The sequence below is a fragment of the Ascaphus truei genome, chromosome 21 (assembly GCF_040206685.1).
Source record: "Ascaphus truei isolate aAscTru1 chromosome 21, aAscTru1.hap1, whole genome shotgun sequence".
NCBI lineage: Eukaryota > Metazoa > Chordata > Amphibia > Anura > Ascaphidae > Ascaphus > Ascaphus truei.
The window spans coordinates 11,832,144-11,852,982 of NC_134503.1; the positions used below are offsets into that span (position 1 = coordinate 11,832,144).

At 42.7% G+C, this 20,839-nt stretch overlaps 1 protein-coding gene across 10 annotated transcripts in view; it reads left to right on the plus strand.

Moving 5' to 3' along the window:
• Positions 1-20,839, plus strand: part of DAB2IP (DAB2 interacting protein) — a 613,541-nt gene that overhangs the window by 549,303 nt on the left and 43,399 nt on the right. For all 10 annotated transcript variants that reach the window (XM_075578970.1, XM_075578968.1, XM_075578971.1 and 7 more), the window contains one exon: positions 18,592-18,736. In XM_075578970.1, coding sequence (XP_075435085.1) covers positions 18,592-18,736 — 145 coding nt within the window. The remainder of the gene's footprint in view (positions 1-18,591; positions 18,737-20,839) is intronic.

A 20,839-nucleotide genomic window follows, 5' to 3' on the forward strand; every position in this document is an offset into this window, starting at 1 on the left:
TACCGGCTCCCTACCTGTACCGAAGCTGTGCGCAAACGGGGAGATTATAGAGCCTGTTACAAATGCGTTATTTACATCAGTTATGCACGTATATGACGATTGCAGTACAGTACATGCATCGATAAGTGGGAAAAAGGTAATGCTTCACTTTAAGTACATTTTCGCTTTACATACATGCTCTGGAACCATTGCGTACGTTAATGCGGGGTATGCCTGTACATCTTTTACTTCATCTTGACATTAATTGCAACTCAAGGGCCAAACTGATATATTGTGTCTGAGGATTGGGGAGGGATAAAAAACAGCCATGATATACACTAATTTGGGCTCTGTGAGGCCCCATTGTGGTCCATGAGAACATTCATGCTGTGGGTGAGAGAGACTGCCTTCCCACGTGTAATAATCTCTCCAACACAAAGGAGACTACACATCCCCGCCACAGGCACTGCTTTCTCCGGCTTTTACATAGCAGCAGGGGGCAGTTATTGTATTGTAGCAGGGGTATCATTATTGCCCGACTCGCTTATTTTCAACCACTGGAAATGATCTGCTACCACCGACAAGTTCAACATATGAATGGTGAAAAAAGTGACACAGCGTCAGTGCTCATTTGCATGTCATTACCCAGAATCCCTGGCTGCAGTGGAAGCATGGTATGGTAAGTGATAATGAGGAAAGGCAGGGTTGTGGACCTGTCTGAGACATGAATGTGCTCATAAGGGGGATTTTTATTTGCCATACAGTGTTGGGTTTTTGTCACTTTTGTTTTACTCACTACAGGCAATCCTCTGTTATCCAAGGGAATCCGCTTTGGACGTCACGTTGGATAGTGAAACCGTTGTAAAGCGAGTCCCATGTTAATCAGTGGCAGTGAGCGTTGGATAACGCATTCAGGCGTCGGATAATGCATTCCGGCGTCGAAAAACGGCCCATAGGGTTGCATTGTAAAGCGTTGGATATGCCATTCGTTGTAAAGTGAAACGTTGGATAGAAAGGACCACCTGTATAACTTATTTTGCGTCTGATAATAGATATTAAAACCTTAAGATCATAAAACATTCCAAGACAATATTCAAGAAGTGCTATCTTTAGTGTAATCCTTCTACCGTGAAGCTGGCTGGATATTCAAGGGAACGTAGCCAAAATCTTCCCAAGCAAGGAACAGAGAGCTTCACAGCATATTGAATTAGGAGCCTCGGCGAGTATAATTCCCTGTAAAACTTTGGTAGAAAAGTTTACTCCCGCGGCTCCCGTTTGAAGGTCGCAGGAATGAAGCACAAGAAGCAAAGTGTATACATTTCAGTTTGAATGGCGAATTCGACACGGCTAACAAAACCATGGCACTTTCCTGAAAGATAAGTTTGTTTAGGCATTGACCTGAACATGATCTAAAACGAAATGACAGCCCAACATTCAACTCCTTTCCTAACGGGAGAATGATCAGCGGACACTTAAAAAGGTCTCTTCAGCAACAGTGCTATTTGTAGAATTGTGCACTGGTCTGAATGCAGCACTCCGAGGGGGATACCTTAAATGTTTGAAACAGCCTCGGCTGTGAAATACAAAGTCCATCATCACTTAACTGCCCCTAAGTGCATCAGACAAATGCAACACATGGTGTAGGTCAGAGTGATACATTGTCAGTCCCATTAGTCAGATACTACTAGCATTTATAGCTGGGGCCGTTGTTTAGGGGGCAGGGGGGGTGGGGGGGGGAGAATATATATATTTATTAAATAAAACACAATTTTTAAACACCTGTATTTAATCAATTTGAGGCCAGAGAGGATAGTCACGCATTGACGCGAAGATTGGTGGTTGGTAATCTTAATCCTAGAAGAATTGCCAAATCCGTAATCTGGTACCCAGGCCCCCGCTGCTGAATTTGTACCCAGACCGTAACCAATTCTCTACATCAGGGGGCTCAGCTCCAGACCTCAACCCCCCCCCCCTTCCCCTCCCCCAACAGCTTCAGCACAGGTGGCTCAATCAGTGGCTCAGTCAAAGACTGAGCCGCCTGTGCTGAAGCTGGGACTGATTGAGCCACCTGTGCTGAAGCAGGGATATCCTGAAACCCTGACCTGTTGACGGGGGCTTGACGACTAGAGTTGAGCATGATCATTTGTACAAATGGAATTCCCAGGGCTGAGATTCAGACTCGAGTATTGCGTACAGTACTTATTCACAGCACTTTAGGCTGAATTGGATGTGAAGGGTCATTTTAATACCGTGTCAATGTGAACCGGTCTATACTATCAGTTCATATTAGATTTGTACAATTCAATCATTCCCTATGTGAAATGCACTTGGGCATCATTGTCAGAGAATGCTAGCAGCCGCTAGTCTCCCTATGAAGCACATTTATTTTTGACCAAAGCTGTAATTGGAAAAGCTTTAGAAAATCTCTGCATGAATATATATCGATTGGACACCAGTCTCATTGCCTGGGAAGTGAAACCTTTCACAGTTACACCTGTGTTTTAGTATTTGTTATTTTGCTGACAGAATGCTTTTTAACCTATGTTCTGCGTACCTCGGGGGTACTATGGGATAGGGGATGCTTTCTAAGGGGCATATGTATAAAGGCAAAAGTAGTGCATTTCTGGGCGAAAACGTTTCCCTAGATCAGGGGCGGCCAATTCCAGTCCTCAAGGGCTGCCAACAGGTCAGGTTTTCAGAATATCCCTGCTTCAGCACAGGTGGCTCAGTCTTCGACTGCACCACCTGTGCTGAAAGAGGGGAAACCTGACCTGTTGGTAGCCCTTGAGGACTGGAGCTGGCCAGCCCTGCCCTAGATGCATCAAAGAAAAAACCCTATGATTTCAAAGTGATTTTGTTTTATATGCATGGTGCAATTTGTGCTCCAGAATTGTGCCACACCTGCCTCTATACACACACCCTGCGGCTGCGCTTATAGTGCCGGCGACGGAGCGGCAAAAGAAATGTATTTCCGCCGACGCGTGCGCTTATAGTACAAGCGAAGAGTCGGAGCGACGGCTTGTGGAAGTTAAGTGAATTTGTTTTTTTCCAGCGACCGCAACGTGATGTCGCCGTCGCGTCGTTGTCGCCGGCAACGGCACTATAAGCGCAGCCTAAGACACCACCAGTTATTACCTGTATTATATTGCTTGGTAATCCAGAAAGGTTATTCAATGTTACATTGCAGTGCTGGGAATTAAATACTATATAGATTTTTCTTTTTACTTCGTTTAAAAATTCACCTTCTAATCGATTTGAGTTATGCTACTGCTTACTTAATTGTGTATTGCTTTTTTACTTATTATTTGTTACATAATATCATGTACAAAAAAAACTGTTCAATAAGGAGTAATAGAACAAGTGTCTCTTACTACAGAGAGAGTCATTTTGGGTAAAATCTGGAAAATGGGTTTCCATAGATAAACTATATATATATATATATATATATATATATATATATATATATATATATATATATATATATATATATATATATATATATATATATATATATATATATATATATATATATATATATATATATATATATATATATATACAGGCATACCCCGTATTAACGTACGCAATGGGACCGGAGCATGTATGTAAAGCGAGAATGTACTTAAAGTGAAGCACTGCCTTTTTCCCACTTATCGATGCATGTACTGTACGGCAACCGTCATATACGTGCATAACTGATGTAAATAACGCATGTGTAACAGGCTCTATAGTCTCCCCGCTTGCGTACAGCTTCGGTACAGGTAGGGAGCCGGTATTGCTGTTCAGGACGTGCTGACAGGCGCATGCGTGAGCTGCCGTTTGCCTATTGGGCGATATGTACTTACTCGCGAGTGTACTTAAAGTGAGTGTCCTTAAACCGGGGTATGTATATATATATATATATATATATATATATATATATATATATATATATATATTTTAAATAGTCCTGCAGTTCAGAGTTTAAATAACGGCTGCAGTAATAATAATAACTTTATTTCATATAGCGCTTTTCTCAGAATGGGACTCAAAGCGCGCCACAATTACAGTATAACGAGAGGTACGCAGCACATAAGATTGTTACAGGCACAGTCCCTGCTCCGATGAGGCACAGGGAGATAAAGTGACTTGCCCACAGAGCTGACAGGAATTGAACCTGATTCAAACTGTGTCGTCTTAACTCGCTGAGCCACTCCTTCTCTCTAGAACATTTCTGGAACACAGAAGCACCTCTATTTAAATGCTGCATTATAAAAAGCTATCTGAACAATTCACAGGCCTGTAATATTATAAGTACACAATTTGTTTGACTAGTGTCACAACCATCATCTTGCTCTGGATGATATACCTTCTTTATCCCAATATTTGTACACACATAGCACCCCTGTAATTCTGACTAATCTGCCCTTAATCTGTTTAATATGAATCCCTTTCCCTCAAAGTAATAATTACGTGCGTTGTAGACACAAGCAGACGGCGTTTGTGTTTGGGAGAACTGGGGAAGGCTGTGATTGACAGCTTGATCGCTATAGCAAATTCTGTCATGTCGTATGATCTGAAGGCTTCACAAACTTCTCTGCATACTGTATGCCATGTTTACCTTATCATTGATTCCCTCTCAGATAAGGATGCTGCTCGTAGCTATTGTTTTGATAACGTGTCACAGAGATAAAATTGGCTTAATCACTGCATTTATTTTGAAACGTTGACAATGAAGGTCATTCTGTGACAGGAAAGCAGCCATTTTGTTTATCCTTTCCCTATCAGAAAATGTGTCACCATCATTTATCTCTTTGTTCCATAGAGGTACAGGCCCTGCTGGGATCAATTGAACCAAATGGTAATGACATGTTTATGGACTAAAACCTACAGTATGTGATTTTTATTTTAAAACCAATATTACACCACAAAGCATGTTAAAAACATGTTTTATGTTAGTTTGTGAGCCTGCTAAGCTGAGACCTGGGAAGGGTTTCATTTTTTTCCTCTTTCCCCCTCTCCCCCTGCTGACTATTCCCTTTTGTGTGTTATCACAAAGTGCTGAACAGGAGCTTACACAGGTAAATCCTCCCTCTGTCCTTCTCTTTACTGGCTTCCTTACATGGACAGGATGGCCTGGGGTTAGAGCAGTGTTTTCCAGACCCCGAGGCCACCCCAGGTTTCTGAGACAACCACCTAACATTCTATTAATATGCCATAAAAGTGCATTCACCTGGTTGCAAGTGCATTGGTTATTCCCAAAACCTGGTGCGGCTGTGAGTCACGAGGAGAGGTTTGGAAACCACTGGGGTTAGAGGAAATCCTTGACTGACATACTCTACCAATTGAGTCCTCTTGGGAAAGAAAATCTCACTTAATTTCCAACATAGAAGCCTGAACCACTACTGTTTTTTCAAAGCATGGAGGCAGCCAGTTACATTGGTCAATTGTTTGCAAATTGTTGGTTTTGGCAGCGGAGATGACTTGCGCCTACCTATACAGCACTCACATTTAACCGTACCTCCGTAAAAATAAATCCTGAGAAAGGAGTAAACGCATCTCTCAACCTGACCAACGATGGAGCTGGAACTGCACTTTTAAAACGTTTTACGGTCATCGGGGTATGGAAAGAGAGACCAAATTGTAATGGATTGCGGCTGCTTACATTGTCTATTCTCATCAAATCACTGATCAATTCTTAATCTGCCCACCACCCTGTTTTCTATCTTTGTTATCCTATGCACTGAGCCAGCAGACTTTCAAGTAGATGGTAATCGTATTAACGTTCCTCACTTTAATCCTCCTCCTACTAACGGGAGATTTTGACAGAAGAGATGAATGATCGCACATTGTCCCCCACCCACGGTCACTCCTACCAACCATTGTGGCCAAGCACTGCCATCTACTGCACTTATTCCCTCACCTCCTGCCTCTGTAAGCCTCCCAACATCGGCAATTAAATATTAAAGATAACTATGAATTTTAACACCCTCGGAAATCATAGAGGTTTCCAAACATATAATGAATAAAGTCCTGCTGATCTTACCTAATACAGTAGCATCCTGAATAGACATTTCTGCCTAAGGATTCTATGATTGTGATAAATTAAGTAGAAGAGTAATTGACCTCTATAAAGACCTGTTCATGGGGGATGGGGGGGGGGGGGGTTAAACAGCAGCTTAGAAAGTTAGTCTTTAGATGTGAAAAAATTGTCAGAGGTTTTGGAAAGCCAAGTTCTCACAGTTACATGGTTGATGAAGTGCAGAGTCCAATTCTTGTATTCTTCACCTCCAATTCGAACTCTACAGACACTTCATATGTGACACTTAAGACACATTCAACCTATCACAGAGTGATGTGCAGACATCCTTTAAGAAATATAGATATAGACAAAAAAAATCATGGTTATAGTACATAATTGCTTAAGGTGAATAATAAGCTTTTCACAATAGATAAATGTATGCCTAGAGTAGTATGTGTTCGAGGAAGGAACAGTTGTAATATGGTCTTTTTTTAGGAGCCTCGTCCCCAAAGTTATACCCTACAGGGAATAAGCATCTTATTTTTATTCTGTAGCATTCTTCTCTTGGAGTTTTCATCCAAAGTTTGACATCAGCTCAATCCACAAGCTCCAATGTGCTAAATGCAGAATTTGATTATTTCTTAATACCTTCCAAACTCTCTAGGGCCGGTGTAGGTTTAAGCTGAATGCTTCTGGAGCCAAAAGATTTGCCACAGGCTTCAAGTGTCAGAATTATTGATTGAATGCAAAAGTGAATGATCTATGCGCATGGCCTTGGACAGTCTCTTGTGGGGTAATCAGTTTTTTTTTTCATTATCTTTTATTTAATTTGTCTGTACCAAAGAGTAATATTATATTCTAAGCCTTACAGACAACTTTGAGTTATAATTTTATTGAAAGAACAGTAGGAAAGCTTGTAATGCAACAAGGACCCTATGGAAAAAAAACACTGTTAATGCTGAGTGAATTTCAAGTGGCAGCTTTTAGCGTCTATATATATATATTTATATAAAGGTGCTTTTCTAATACTTCATCATTGAACTATTAGATGAGTGGTTAAAGGAGCAGTTACGGTAGGAATTTCTTTTCACGGCAAAATAAAGTGATGCATTTCAAGGTTTCGCCTTTCTCTCAACACTGTCTTTTTCTTTCTTTGCACCAACAAAATTGTCACATCTAGCATGGAAACCTCCATGACTAAAGGGATAGGCATCCACTGCACAAAATGTGATTAGCTAGTAGAGCACATTGATGCTATAAAGAGTTTGTGGCCCGACATTGGAAAATACATTTCAGAAACGTTATACATTGCCCTCCATATTTAGTGGTTGGGATTTTAACGCAGATAAAGGCAATTTTGAGACAAACAATCTAGCACATTTAAACAGAACCAGCAAAAAATAAATCTGGTCTTGTTTGAAGTAGAAAGTCTTTAATATTCTAGAACAGTGTTCTTCAACCAGGGTTCCTAGGGTTCCCCAGGCATCCCTAAAGGGTTCCATATAATTTTAAAATTGAACCAAATACAGAAGAATTTGCAATGCATCTGAGCTCAGACGCGCTATTAGAGAGGGTTGGGGTTCCTTACAATGCATCTGAGCTCAGACGCGCTATTAGAGAGGGTTGGGGTTCCTTGCAATGCATCTAATCTCAGACGCGTTATTAGAGAGGGTTGGGGGTTCCTCTGAATTTGACATAGGGTTCCTTAACCACCCCAAAATGGGTGAAAACCACTGTTCTAGAAGAATGTTTCAGAAAGACTGTTTATAGAGGCAGGTTCTTGAAGTTGCATCTTTACGGTCTTTGCTGCCAGATCTCTCCGGGTCTTGAATGGGTTCAACTATATCCAGGGCTGGCCGGGAGTATTGCGTGGCTCAGTGCACAGTGTGCGTGCGGGGCCATGATGACGTCACATGACCTGTTCAGGTCTCTCGTCCGCCCTCGCGTCATGTGATACTGCGTCGTCAAGGCGATGCATCGTTACATGACTTCTTGGGGCAGCAGGAGACGTGGGCACTTACAGAGGCCCAGCGCTCTCCCATGTCCCAACTCCGTCATCACAGTTTAAATGTTGTAGTTTTAATTATTATTTCTAAAATATTGGGAAACATACTTAAAAAAAAAAAAGAATACTCTGAAGCAATGCTCTTCAAATAGTTCTACAAAGGGGCCAGATCTAAAAAAAAATTTCAGAAGTGGAAGGGCTACAAGCTATTGTAATGTAATTTTAGATACAGTTATCACGTTGAGTGCACCAAGATGTACCCTGAACATCATGAGGGCCAGTACACCAAGGGTACAGGGTACGTTACGCTAAAAAGGCTCATTTTCTAGGGGGAAATCACATTTGAATGCAGTCGTAGCGGCAGTGGCGTACCCTACAAGGTGGGCCTGCCCACGACCCCGTGATTGGTACACAAAGCGGTTACGTGCTTGCGACACACCAAGAGTTAAAGAAATGAAAGTTACTATATTCCAACATTGTGCCAGCATGTATAACATGTGTACCATATATATTTACATTGCTTTAACTGGCAAGTGAGTTTGAGTGGGGAAAACTGCACTTGGCTGAATAAGGAAATAGTATGAAATCAACAGGAGCAAAGAGTTCAGAGATCAAGGCCAGTTGAAGAGCCCTGTTCTAAATTGTAGTTCATTGGGGTTTTAAAGACGTGTACACCGGACTGACAGTCATCAATAGCGATGTGCTTGCACCAGTAGTTACCAGTAGTATGTGAAATAGTTTTAATATGGTCAAATTGAAACCATAGAAAATATGGAATGTATGTATATCTTTATATAGCATCATTTACTGTATGTACTTAGCGCTTCACAGCAGTAATACGCATGACATAATATAACACGTAATGGGAATAAGCGCTTCAGACATAAGTAACATTAGGAAAAGGAGTTCCTGCCCCAAAGAGCTTACAATCCAAGTGATAAGTAGGAAGAACGTACAGAGACAGTGGGAAGGTGTTCTGGTAAGTGCATCTGTGAGGCGCCAAGGTCGGTGTACGAGATGTATAGTATCAGCCACGGAGCTACTCATATGCTTCGTTAAGGATGTGGGTCTTAAAGGTGGATAGAGAGGGTGCTAGTCGGATATTGAGGGGAAGAGCATTCCAGAGGTGCGGGGCAGTAAGTGAGAAAGGTTTAAGGCGGGACAGGGCTTTGATACAAAAGGAGTACAGAGAAGACATCTTTGGCAGAATGCAAGAGTAGGGATGGTGTATAGCGAGAAATTAGGACTGAGAGGTAAGGAGGGGCAGGGGAGTGTATAGCCTTAAAAGTGAGGAGAATTGTGTGTGCATGATACGGGATTTGATAGGAAGCCAGGAGAGGGATTTCAGCAGGGGAGACGCAGAGACAGATTTAGGAGAGAATAAAGTGATTCTAGCAGCAACCTTATGGATAGATTGAAGGGGAGACAGGTGAGGAGCAGAAAGGCTGGACAGCAGAAGGTTACAATGGTCAAGATGGGAGAGAATGAGGGCCTGTGTTAGTTTTAGCAGTAGAGCAACAGAGAAAAAGGCGTATCTTTGCAATGTTGCGGAGGAAATAACGGCTGGTTTTAGTTACATTGGGAATGTTAGTGGAGAATGTGAGGGAGGAGTCAAATGTGGCCTCTAGGCAGCATGCTTGTGATACTGTGTGTATGATAGTGCTGCCAACAGCAATGTAGAAGGGGGCGGTAGGGCCAGGTTTGGAGGAAGTATGAGGAGCTTCGTCTTTGACATGTTAAGTTTGAGTCAGCGAAGGGCCATCAAGAATGATATAGTGGAGAGACATTCAGAGACTTCGGACTGTGCAGCAGGTGTAAGGTCAAGTGTTGTAAAGTAAATGTGTGTGCCATCAGCATAGAGGTGTTATTTGAACCCAAGAGATGTGATAAGGTCACTTAGAGAGAGTGTGTAAAGAGAAAAGAGAAGAGGTTCCAGGACAGAGCCCTGGGGTAACCCCACCAAAGAGATCGATAGAGGAGGTGGAATGCTGCAATTGGAAGACAAATCAACTATTTCATGTTATTGGTGGCTTATTTATTTTAAAGAAAAATGCACTTTGAGAAAATCACACCAGGCACATTTATAATATTATTGGTGATGATTTGAAAGATTTCTCTTAATTGATCTTCCTTTATACAATAATCTCAACCTGGAGAAAGAATACCTCCAAAGTCTTGTTTTCGTAGTGATCAAAGGTGAGCGCACTGTATATATTCCTTGGCTTATATAGTAAATTTTACCAAGTATATGCAGCCTAAAGGGGATAGTGATGCTTGATGTTGTTCAAAAGCGGCTTCGTAAAGTAATATCTGTCTTCACTTTGTCTGTACAGAAGCATAAAATATCACACAGAAATGCTCATTAAAATCCTATTCCAGCCAAATACTCATTGGAGATTTCTGTCTCACAAACTAATACATAAAAATACAATAAGCACTTTTTCTCTCATAGCCAGAGGCTCAAATCCAACACACTATCGACTATCTGAAACCCTCAGCTTTATTGGTTTTAGTAATTGTGTTTGACTCCGGCTCTGCTTAATGCATGTATGTGGATCCAAGAAACACAAGAGAAATGATTGTTGCACATGGCATTCAGGAGAGCTAAGCAAAATCCCTTTCCTGCTCACTGGGTTATCAGTGAACTAAAGCCCCGTATGTCTGCCCACCCATGAATTTAATGAATACATTCAGTGCATTGAGTGTTTAATCTCCCACAACTATAATAACAAGAATTTCCTATGCCAAAATGTGTTCTTTTGGATGTCAGTGTCCTGAAAAAGAGACACAGATAATTTAATACACCCTTATTAACACTATATTTGAACCAATAGTTTGTCACGGGTGTATATGTACTGGCAGGGACTGTGACAAAGAAGCTTAAAGGTGCAATCCCACATAGCCAGCCAGTTTAATTTCTTAGGAGTACATATTTCGTAGCATATTGAAAACCATGGAATGTTTGTTAGATCTAGTAATATCTGCAGAAATCAGGAACCCTGAACAGCTCACGACCCATCAAGCCATACGTTTAGGTGTCTTCTGATCATGCAAGTTGGATGACACTATCTTATTTAAAGGTGCAATCCTACAGTCGGCCAGAAGACATACTTTCACCGGTCTAACTGGCTTTCCTCAACAAATCAAGACATGCTAATAGTAAAGGTTTGGCTGATTTTTCCTTTTTTTGTGGGGTAATTTAGTTATAAGTTAAATTTCTTGGGAGCATCGAATGGGGAAGTGTTTTGTCAGTCAAATGTTTTCTTTTGCTTTATCCCACCCTGTCCTTATTAGTGAACCAATAAAGATAAGTGGGGGTGGGGAGGGGGAACTCTGGCTGTACAAGCAGTTGCTGATCATACAGTGACATCACATGGATATATCACACTGTGACATCACACACACAAAGGGAGCAGCCAGAGGAAATCAAACCCCTCCCAAGTCTCACTTTAAGAAAATGAATGAAAAAAAAGGTATCAATTGCTCCGATACGACCTGTCACGAACGGCACACTTGGGAACACGAGGCTTGTGTATGTGACGAGGGTTAATACACACAGCTATCCAGCTAACTCAAGTAATATCTCCCCTCAAACAGCCACAACTATAACCTTAAATCACTGCCACCCTAAAAATTAGTATCGGTTCTACGTGCAAAGTCTTTCTTCCCTGTTGACTAAGAAAAATATGTAATTAACACACAACCTACTGTAGCAAAATGTGTCTGAAAATGCAATAACTCTTCAAAGCATGCAAAGTTCAATTAGAGCCCAAGGCGGCAGATTTAATAAAAACAGTAATGTAGTGCTTAGTTACAGAAAAAGTGTTACAAGAAACATACAGTACAATATATGCAGACAGTTTAATAAAATAACAGGGTAAAACAAGAAAATCAAAAATACATTACTACATACCAATATCGGGTTCCTTCAAAGAGGCTTGAATTTGGATATCAGAGTATCCACGTGTCTAATTGGCAAAAAAACTCCCGCTATGTTGCATTTCAATTTAATATCCCAAATGCATGGTTTTTATCCTAAAACCCCTTGAATTGAGAACAGAATAAGCCCACCATCTGGGGTGTGTCCTTAAACACCACACCCCCCTCATTACTCTATAATCAAATTTTTAAGGCTTGAGGAGAGAAAGGGGTTTTTCTTTTGAATTAAAAATGCCCCATATCTTTCTTTCTATAATACCTACAAGAATGCCATCTTCGTTGTTGCATTGGTAAGATTAAAATACACGTGTGAATAGCCACTTTTGCCAACGTAACTTCTACTTTGGTATGAGAAATCAGATACTGAATCTCAGACACGTTGACAGATCCCTGGTCATTTCTGGTAGGATTCCACACGCCTGACTTAGTACAATACCGACACGCTTTATTGCGCATCGGCCAGATCCGCAAGCCGGGAGATTTCCCGGCTTGCTAGTGGCCGCCCCTCGGCGCTTCGGGAGCCTGCGCCCCCTGCACGCGCGTCCAGGGCTCCCCGAGGGAGCCCTGGTGTCCCGCAATGTGGGGGACGGCGGCAGGGGGTTCCGGGGGACCCGGCGGACCCGGCAGCGGTAGGGAGAGCGCCCCGATCGGAGGGCGCTCTTCCGCTGCTTCGGCGCGCGCCCGTCACCCTCGGGCGCGCGCCAGGCTACTGCTGCGGCCAAGAACGGGCAAATGCTCGAATAAACTTGGCCGCAGCAGTACGTAAATCATTTATATTCTGTACCCCTGTGAATCAGATTCTAAATATCTTCTATTTGGAAACTTGTAAGGAAATTGCAAAATTGCGCCTTGCGTATCTGGTTGGGGGAATTTTACGATCTCTTTGAAGGTTGATGCTCTGGCAGAATGGCTATTTCTGTGTACACTCTGTTTGCCAATTTACCATAAAACGTTGTGTTGGGGTTATGGCTCAGTCACCCCATAATCCCGTAGTAGGTCTCCCTTATTTAACCCCACTTTTCGACAAACACAGAAAACCAGACCAGGGCCCCAATAAAAACAATTCATGTATTTTAAGCTGTAATTGATTTAAACACGGTGTATGTTAATGGTCTTATCTCGAGAAAACCCCTTAAACATGTCACTGAAATGAGTTCATGTTGGTTCTAGGACGGTTTACACCTTGAAGTGTTGACATTGGAGAGACCCATCTCATCTTTGCAGCGGTTACAAAACAGGGGGCATACATGCTATGCAATTGTATTGTAGTTCCTGAACAATATTGCAGAAGAGAGATGCTTAATTAAATCTTTTACATAGCATCTGAAAGCCAGTGAAGCTTCCAAGTCCTGCAGAAGGAAGAAGCACCAGCAAAGGTGGATTATAAATGTCCATGTTCCTGTGATAATTGGTATGTTTGGAAAGTGACAGGAGTGAGAAGACAGACAAAGCAAGGTCAAGAATCCTAAATAAGACCAGCATCTTGTGTCAGACTGACTCTTGGCGTTGGAAAGTAGAAAGGATTAAGGTGACACAGATACGCAGGATGTTGTCCAAGATCACAAGCCAAGCTTTGGTTTAGAAAGTCATCCCTGTACTATGTCCAGCTCAATTGAAGAAGGAGTGACTCAGTGAGTAAAGACACTGACTGGCACTGAGTTTGGTGCAGGTGAACCTGGTCGGCTCCTTGTGACCTTGGGCAAGTCACCTTATCTCCCTGTGCCTCAGGCACCAAAAACATAGATTGTAAGATCCATGGGGCAGGGACCTGTGTCTGCAAAATGTCTCTGTAAAGCGCTACGTAAGGCTGCGGTCCCAGTAACGTCTGTGACACGCGCGCCCGGCGGGGGGGCGGCGCGTGCACCGCGCTAACCGCGGTCTGCGAGGGAGAGGAGAATCTTGCGACGGGAGGGGGCGTGGTCGGGGATTTGCGGGGGCGTGGCCATCACGTCACGCGGCTGGTTTGCCCTCATTGGGTGAACCGCCGGTGGGGGCGTGGCCACGCCTCCGTCGCAAGGTTTGAACTCAATTTGATTGAGATGGAAAAAACCTTGCAGCACGGCGCGGCATTTGAGGGGCGGTGCTTACACGCACAGCGCACGCCGCGCCGTGCGCACAGGCTGTTACTGGGACCGCAGCCTAAAACTAGCAGCGCTATACAAGAACATGCTATTATTATTATTATTATTATTATTAATAGTGTTGAGTATAAAATGTACCAAAGAGTTATTTATTTGTGTTAAAACAAAAGCAATGCAGTATATTTACAGATATAAATGTGATGTTCTGATGTGGCAGCACTGTTTGTTTGTGTTTTTTTACAAGCCTATTGTATTCTATCACTTTTCAACTAAATGGGAGGTGCTTTTTCGGATTTACATCTTATTAACCATCTGTTCGAACAATATTAACATGATGGCATAAAGGCCCATTGTTGCAGGAAGGAACCAATCGCTCTTTAGATCAAAGTTGACAAACTCCAGTCCTCAAGGGCCACCAACAGGCCAGGTTTTCAGGATATCCCTGCTTCAGCACAGGTTGCTCAATCAAAATGACTAAGCCACTGATTGAGGCACCTGTGCTGAAGCAGGGATATCCAGAATACCTGGCCTGTTGGTGGCCCTTTGAGGACTGGAGCTGGCCACCCCGGCTCTATATTCAAGGACACTAATCTATTATAGGGCAGTTGGGACATCGTGGATGTTATGAGCTCTGCTATTAATTAGCACCCAGCGTGTGCTGCTGGCATTGGCTCTAGTGTAATGTTCTGCTACCCCACAGATGGTATTTCATGTAGTTTGGAAAATGTAAGGTTCTCACTCAGATGGTGTTACTTGTTTGCATAGTTTTACTCCGTAGTTCTATTTATAAAGTGATTATTACCAAGGTGCTTTCTCAGGTACAGCTCTACATATGTATGGGTCACAGATTTCTGTTTTTTTAATGATGATGATAATGTAAAGAGGCAGTCTCACCGCGCTCACAAAGAAAAGCAGTTTTGCAAACAACTGAACAGTGTAACCACTTAAAGGGCCAGCTCTTACGGGACCTAAGAGCAGTGGCATGATTAATGGGTTAAATATAGGGAAATGGCACCATTTAAAAACATATTAGACAAATATAAGGATTTTAAAATATTTTTGTCATGTATTAATACACCCACAGTAATAAATTGCGTAGGAATGTTTTTATCACCCTTGCTCTCTTATGGGAAGTGAATCTGATAAAGCTGGTGATCCAGCTGTTTCCCCTATTGTCGTTTTGTTTGGCTAATGGTGGCAGTGTAATTACTGAATTTTAATGAGGTAAAGAGGAAAGATTAACAATGGGTAGATATCAGTAGAAGGACATGATGACAAAGGTAACATCCTAATTATATAAGCAAACATTTTACTGTACATCACGGGAAATTAAGTCTTTTAAGGAAAGAACATGTCAACAAGTTAAAAAAAAAAAACGGTTACTTTTTTGCTGTGGGGACCAAGAAAAATGAGACGAATCGATAGGTTTTTTTTGCCTTTGCTTGTGCTGAGAACACAGATAAACATGGCGGTCACGTTGAGAGTGGCAGGTCCTGCTCAATATACAGTAACATGTCAGTACAGTATGTATATCTTTATTTATATCGCTCCATTTATGTACAGTAGCGCGTCACAGCAGCGATACCCGGGACATAATAATATAACACATAATGGGAATTAGCGCTACAGACATGAAAGCAACAATAGGAAAAGGAGTCCCTGGCCCAAAGAGCTTACAATCTAACAATAACACAGAATGAAAAAGCTGAGGGATAACAAACCCCTCACTCATTTCACAATGCCATGTTTACAAAGTAAATCGGGGAACTAACTTCACAATTCTAGGCGTCTGATTTTGTTCATTTGTGTCATAAGAGATTCAGAATGAAGGTTTTCCTGGGATAACAAAGTATCCAGTTAAGTGATGCTGCAGCGATGGAGGATCTGATATTAGATCATACCTCAACCCAGCACTGTTAGCACCTACATGGCTGGAGGAAGCAGGCATGCATAGCCCTGAATATGTTGTTGACACCATCTATCACTGAAGAGTTTAAGGGCCTTATTCTACCTATATCTATTCTATCAGGGGTAGCCAACTCCAGTCCTCAAGGCCTACCAACAGGTCAGGATATCCCTGCTTCAGCACAGGTGGCTCAGTCAAAGACTGAGCCAAAAACTCTACAAAATCGGCCAAAGTGGCTGCTTGGGCCCCCTTTGATCCGAAAATACCCCCAAAAAACATTCATGGGGATTTTCAGCCACTTTGACGGATGTAGAATAGGGGTGGGCAACTCTAGTCCACAGGGGCTACTACCAACAGCTCAGGTTTCAAGGATATACCTGCTTCAGCACAAGTGGCTCAGTCAACGACTATTGGTGGGTGGCTCTTGTGGACTTGTGGTGGCCACACCTACGCTAATTATATATCTTTGTGTATATATGTATTTATATGTATATTTGTGTTGAAAGCATTAAACCCACGACCCCCCCCCCCCCCTCCCACCCCCCGCATTGGATCAATTTGCTGCATTTAAACCAGGGTTGTGCCGTTTGCCTCAAGTTATCAGCCCTTAATGTTAAAGTTACTCATTAATTACTGCATTAAAAAAATTCATTTAGAACTTAATTATCTCCTCGGGCAGGAAATACTTAAAGTGAGTTGTCTGCCCTTACTGTGTCAGTTGCCCTTAAAGTGATTCAAGATAACATTTTCATTATGAGGGCCTCGATATAACTTGTACCAGAGCAATATCTTATCATAAATCAAAGGCACATTCCAGTAAAGCGATTCAATAATAGAGAGCAGCTGAATTCAATACTGTACTTTCGGAGGGGAAAATGATAAACAGGAAACACATTCTTGTGCGCCATCATTTTTTTTGTGTTATTGCTGCAAGATATATATCCTTTAGCTCTTCTCAGCTCGTGTGGATATGGGAGTGTTTTCATTTTAAACAAGTGGTGACTCATTCAAAATACTGTAGGTCATCGGGAACTATTCAGTCCAACACAGGAACTATGAGTCAGACAATTTGGTCAGCTTCACGCGTGCATCTGTTATGCGGCTAAACATATTATTTGTTTAGGTTGTTCCTGTGTCCATAATATTGCGCATCAATACAAATAGCTCTTTAAAGTGGCAATGTAAGCGCGTTTTTGTCCTCCATTTTTTTTTTTACAGGATTGAAGCAGGGGGTTTCTGGAGCCGAACCCCTTTAATATCAGCTCCAAGGACCCTCTGCTTCCGGAGGTACATACCCGTAGGGGGCGCCGGTAGCTGCTCCAGGGTTCACGTTATGGCTGCTTGTCTAAGCTCCCGGGCCCTGCAGGCCAATAGAAAGCGGCGACGTCGTGCGGTCCGGCTTCCTATTGGCCCATGTGACCGGGGCTTTAAACTGCAGGAGATACCGGCAACCCCTTTGGAGGTAATTATCTCAGGAAGCAGGGGGTCCCTGGAGCTGAAATTAATGGGGGTTCAGCTCCTGAGACCCCCTTCTTCAATCCTGGATTATTATTTGTTAAGTAAAAAACAATAAGCGTGGATTGTGTATGTATGTATATGAATATATACATGAATGAATATATATATGTCTGAAGACACGTTGATTTCAGCTCCAGAGATCCCTTGCTTCCCGAGATATTTACATGCCTCGGAAGGGGCTGCCAGTAGTATCCCCAGGTGGGCACGGAAAATGTCTATTTAATGGTCTCACAGGACCTTTAAACCTCCATGAGATACCAGCACCTTCAGATGTAAGTATCTCGGGGGAGCAGGGTTTATCGGAGCTGAAATTAACGGGGCTCAGTTTAAAAATAAATAAATAAAAGGCACAAGCTCCTTTAAGAAGGCAGGTAGCGCATATATATCCCACACGTCATGGTTCAGGATGGAAGCTCAGGAAGTCGGCGTCTAAGTAGGTGTTTGGCAAATGTAGTATTCTGTTGTTCAGACAATGAGGAGCTATGTATTATGAGGAATGAGATTGGGATGTTATGAGTAGACAGCTCCCAAGCAAATTAATTTGTACACCATATGTCAATCATTAGAAAGATTCCAGACAATTGTTCTATAATATTAGGGCTCCCAGCCACTTAACCCCTTTGCTGCTGGATGGGTCTGTAACACATTGGGGTTAACCGTAGCATTAACCTTTTCATTGCTGTGGCAGACTGAAATATAGCAACACGTTGCATGGCCCTACAGGAATTTATTTCCCTTAAACCCATTTAACACATCCATACCATTAGCTCACTCTGGTTCTAAAACAGCGGCGGGGAACTCCAGTCCTCAAGGGCCACCAACAGGTCAGGTTATAAGGATATCCCTGCTTCAGCACAGCTGGCTCAAGTCGCAGCGTCAGCACAGGTGGCTTAATCAGTGGCTCAGATTGAGCCACCTGTGCTGAAGCAGGGATATCCTTAAAACCTGACCTATTGGTGGCCCTTGAGGACACGAGTTGCTCACCCCTGGTCTAAAATGTCCTGGCCCTTTCATTTTTTTTCCAAAACCTGGCATCTAAATTAAAAAACAAATGTCTTGGCCGAAAACTAATTCCAGCCAGAAGTAAAAACATCTCCCCAGCAGTTACTCCAATGTTAACATTCCAACTGGAATCCTATAACGGATGCTCTTTCCTTTGCAGGACTTTCTCACGGACCTGATGATGTCGGAAGTGGACCGATGTGGTGAAAATGAACATCTGATATTTCGGGAAAACACACTGGCCACGAAAGCAATCGAGGAGTACCTGAAACTGGTGGGGCAGAAGTACCTGCAGGATGCGCTCGGTAATATTATTTCAGCTACTAATCCTTACCTCTTGACATCTAGGAAAAGCGATTGTACTGATAATGTATACACAGAATTGTGCTGGAACAAAGAGCAACGGACCCAAAGAGCTTACAATCTAATTTTTGGTACCTGGGGCACAGTCAAATAAGGTGACTTGCCAAAGATGAACGGACGCTGGATTTGAACTGTGTTCTTCCGCTTAGAAGATGATGTTCTAACCCAGTGATAGGCGACCTGATATACCTCAAGGGCCACACGTGTGGTCCTGGATCTCTCAAAAGGGCTGCGTGTGTGTATATACGTGTGTGTGTGTGTGTGTGTGTGTGTGTGTGTGTGTGTGTGTGTGTGTGTGTGTGTGTAAAAACCTACTTGCCCACCCCCAAAAGTCAGTCGCCCACCCCAAAACACTCCCTCACCCCCCGTCTCACGACACTTACCTGCGACGGGGTCCGGCGGTCTGCTCCCCTGCAAATTCATCTTTTACCCCCGCCGCTCCAGTTAAAATGACCGTGCTGCGTCAAACGTGGCCCCACATGAGGTCGCGACATCTCATAGCCATGGCAACGCGGCGTCGAATGCCATTTTAACTGGCGCTGCATGGGGAAAAGATGAATTTGCAGAAGATGACGGAGAAGACTGGGGGATATATATATATATACTTATTTTTTATTAAACATTTTCATTGGGGAGGGGTACAGAAAGGAAATGGGAAGGGGGTGGAATGCATTCACGTAAACAATTATTATTCCAATATCTTGTACAACTGACAAGTACATTATTTTTTTGGTACTGATATACACCTTGACATTGAAAACAACAACGATATCATATTTTTGTCACATTTAACGTTGCTGTGTAAAATCGTCGCGTTGTGGGTGATACACAGTTCCTTCAGTTATTTATTTCATTACAGGGGGGAACCAAGCGTGCCCCGGTATGTTTATTTTAACGTGTCTATTCTCGATACACTTTGTCTATTCGCTTTCAAGAAACACTGGGCTCTCAAAAGTCCAATACAATGCCACAAGGTGATCCCCAATACAATGCCACAAGGTGATCCCCAATACAATGCCACAAGGTGATCCCCAATACAATGCCACAAGGTGATCCCCAATACAATGCCACAAGGTGATCCCCAATACAATGCCACAAGGTGATCCCCAATACAATGCCACAAGGTGATCCCCAATACAATGCCACAAGGTGATCCCCAATACAATGCCACAAGGTGATCCCCAATACGATGCCACAAGGTGATCCCCAATACAATGCCACAAGGTGATCCCCAATACAATGCCACAAGGTGATCCCCAGATGTGGGACAGTAGTACGAACAAACAGAAGTCCCATTACAAAATGCATTGATTGCAAGTCAAATGTTTCTGTACCTATGTATTTAGCACTCTGTTTTATAGCCTCGTCTATAATACTTATTAAAACACAACTTTGTGTAATAATATTTCTTAGACAGGTAGAAAAAGTGTTAAATGGAAATTTTTTAGAATTTCTTTGCAACTCCCAAATGTTTCTTATATCCTGGTCCTACTACCTTCTTCCACATTACTGTTGGAAGTTCAGTCATAAACCCAGTAGCCCAAGCACGCTGCCTAGGGGTCACACTCAACTCCTCTCTCACATTCTCCCCTCACATTCAAAATGTAGCTAAAACCTGACATTTTTTCCTCCGCAGTATTACAAAGATACGCCCTTTCTGTTGCTTGATTGCAAAAACTCTGACACAGACCCTCATTCTCTCCCGTCTTGATTACTGTAACCTCCTGCTGTCCGGGCCTTCCTGCCTCTCACCTGTCTCCCCTACAATCTATCCTAAATGCTGCTGCCAGAATCACTCTGCTTTTTCCTAAATCTGTCTCAGCTTCTCCCCTGTTGAAATCCCTCTCCTGGCTTCCTATCAAATCCCGCATCCCACACTCAATTCTCCTCCTCACTTTTAAAGCTTTACACTCTTCTGCCCCTCCTTACATCTCAGCCCTAATTTCTCGTTATGCACCATCCCGACTCTTGCGTTCTGCTCATGGATTTCTTCTCTCTACCCCCTTTGTGTCTAAAGCCCTCTCCCGCCCTAAACCTTTCTCGCT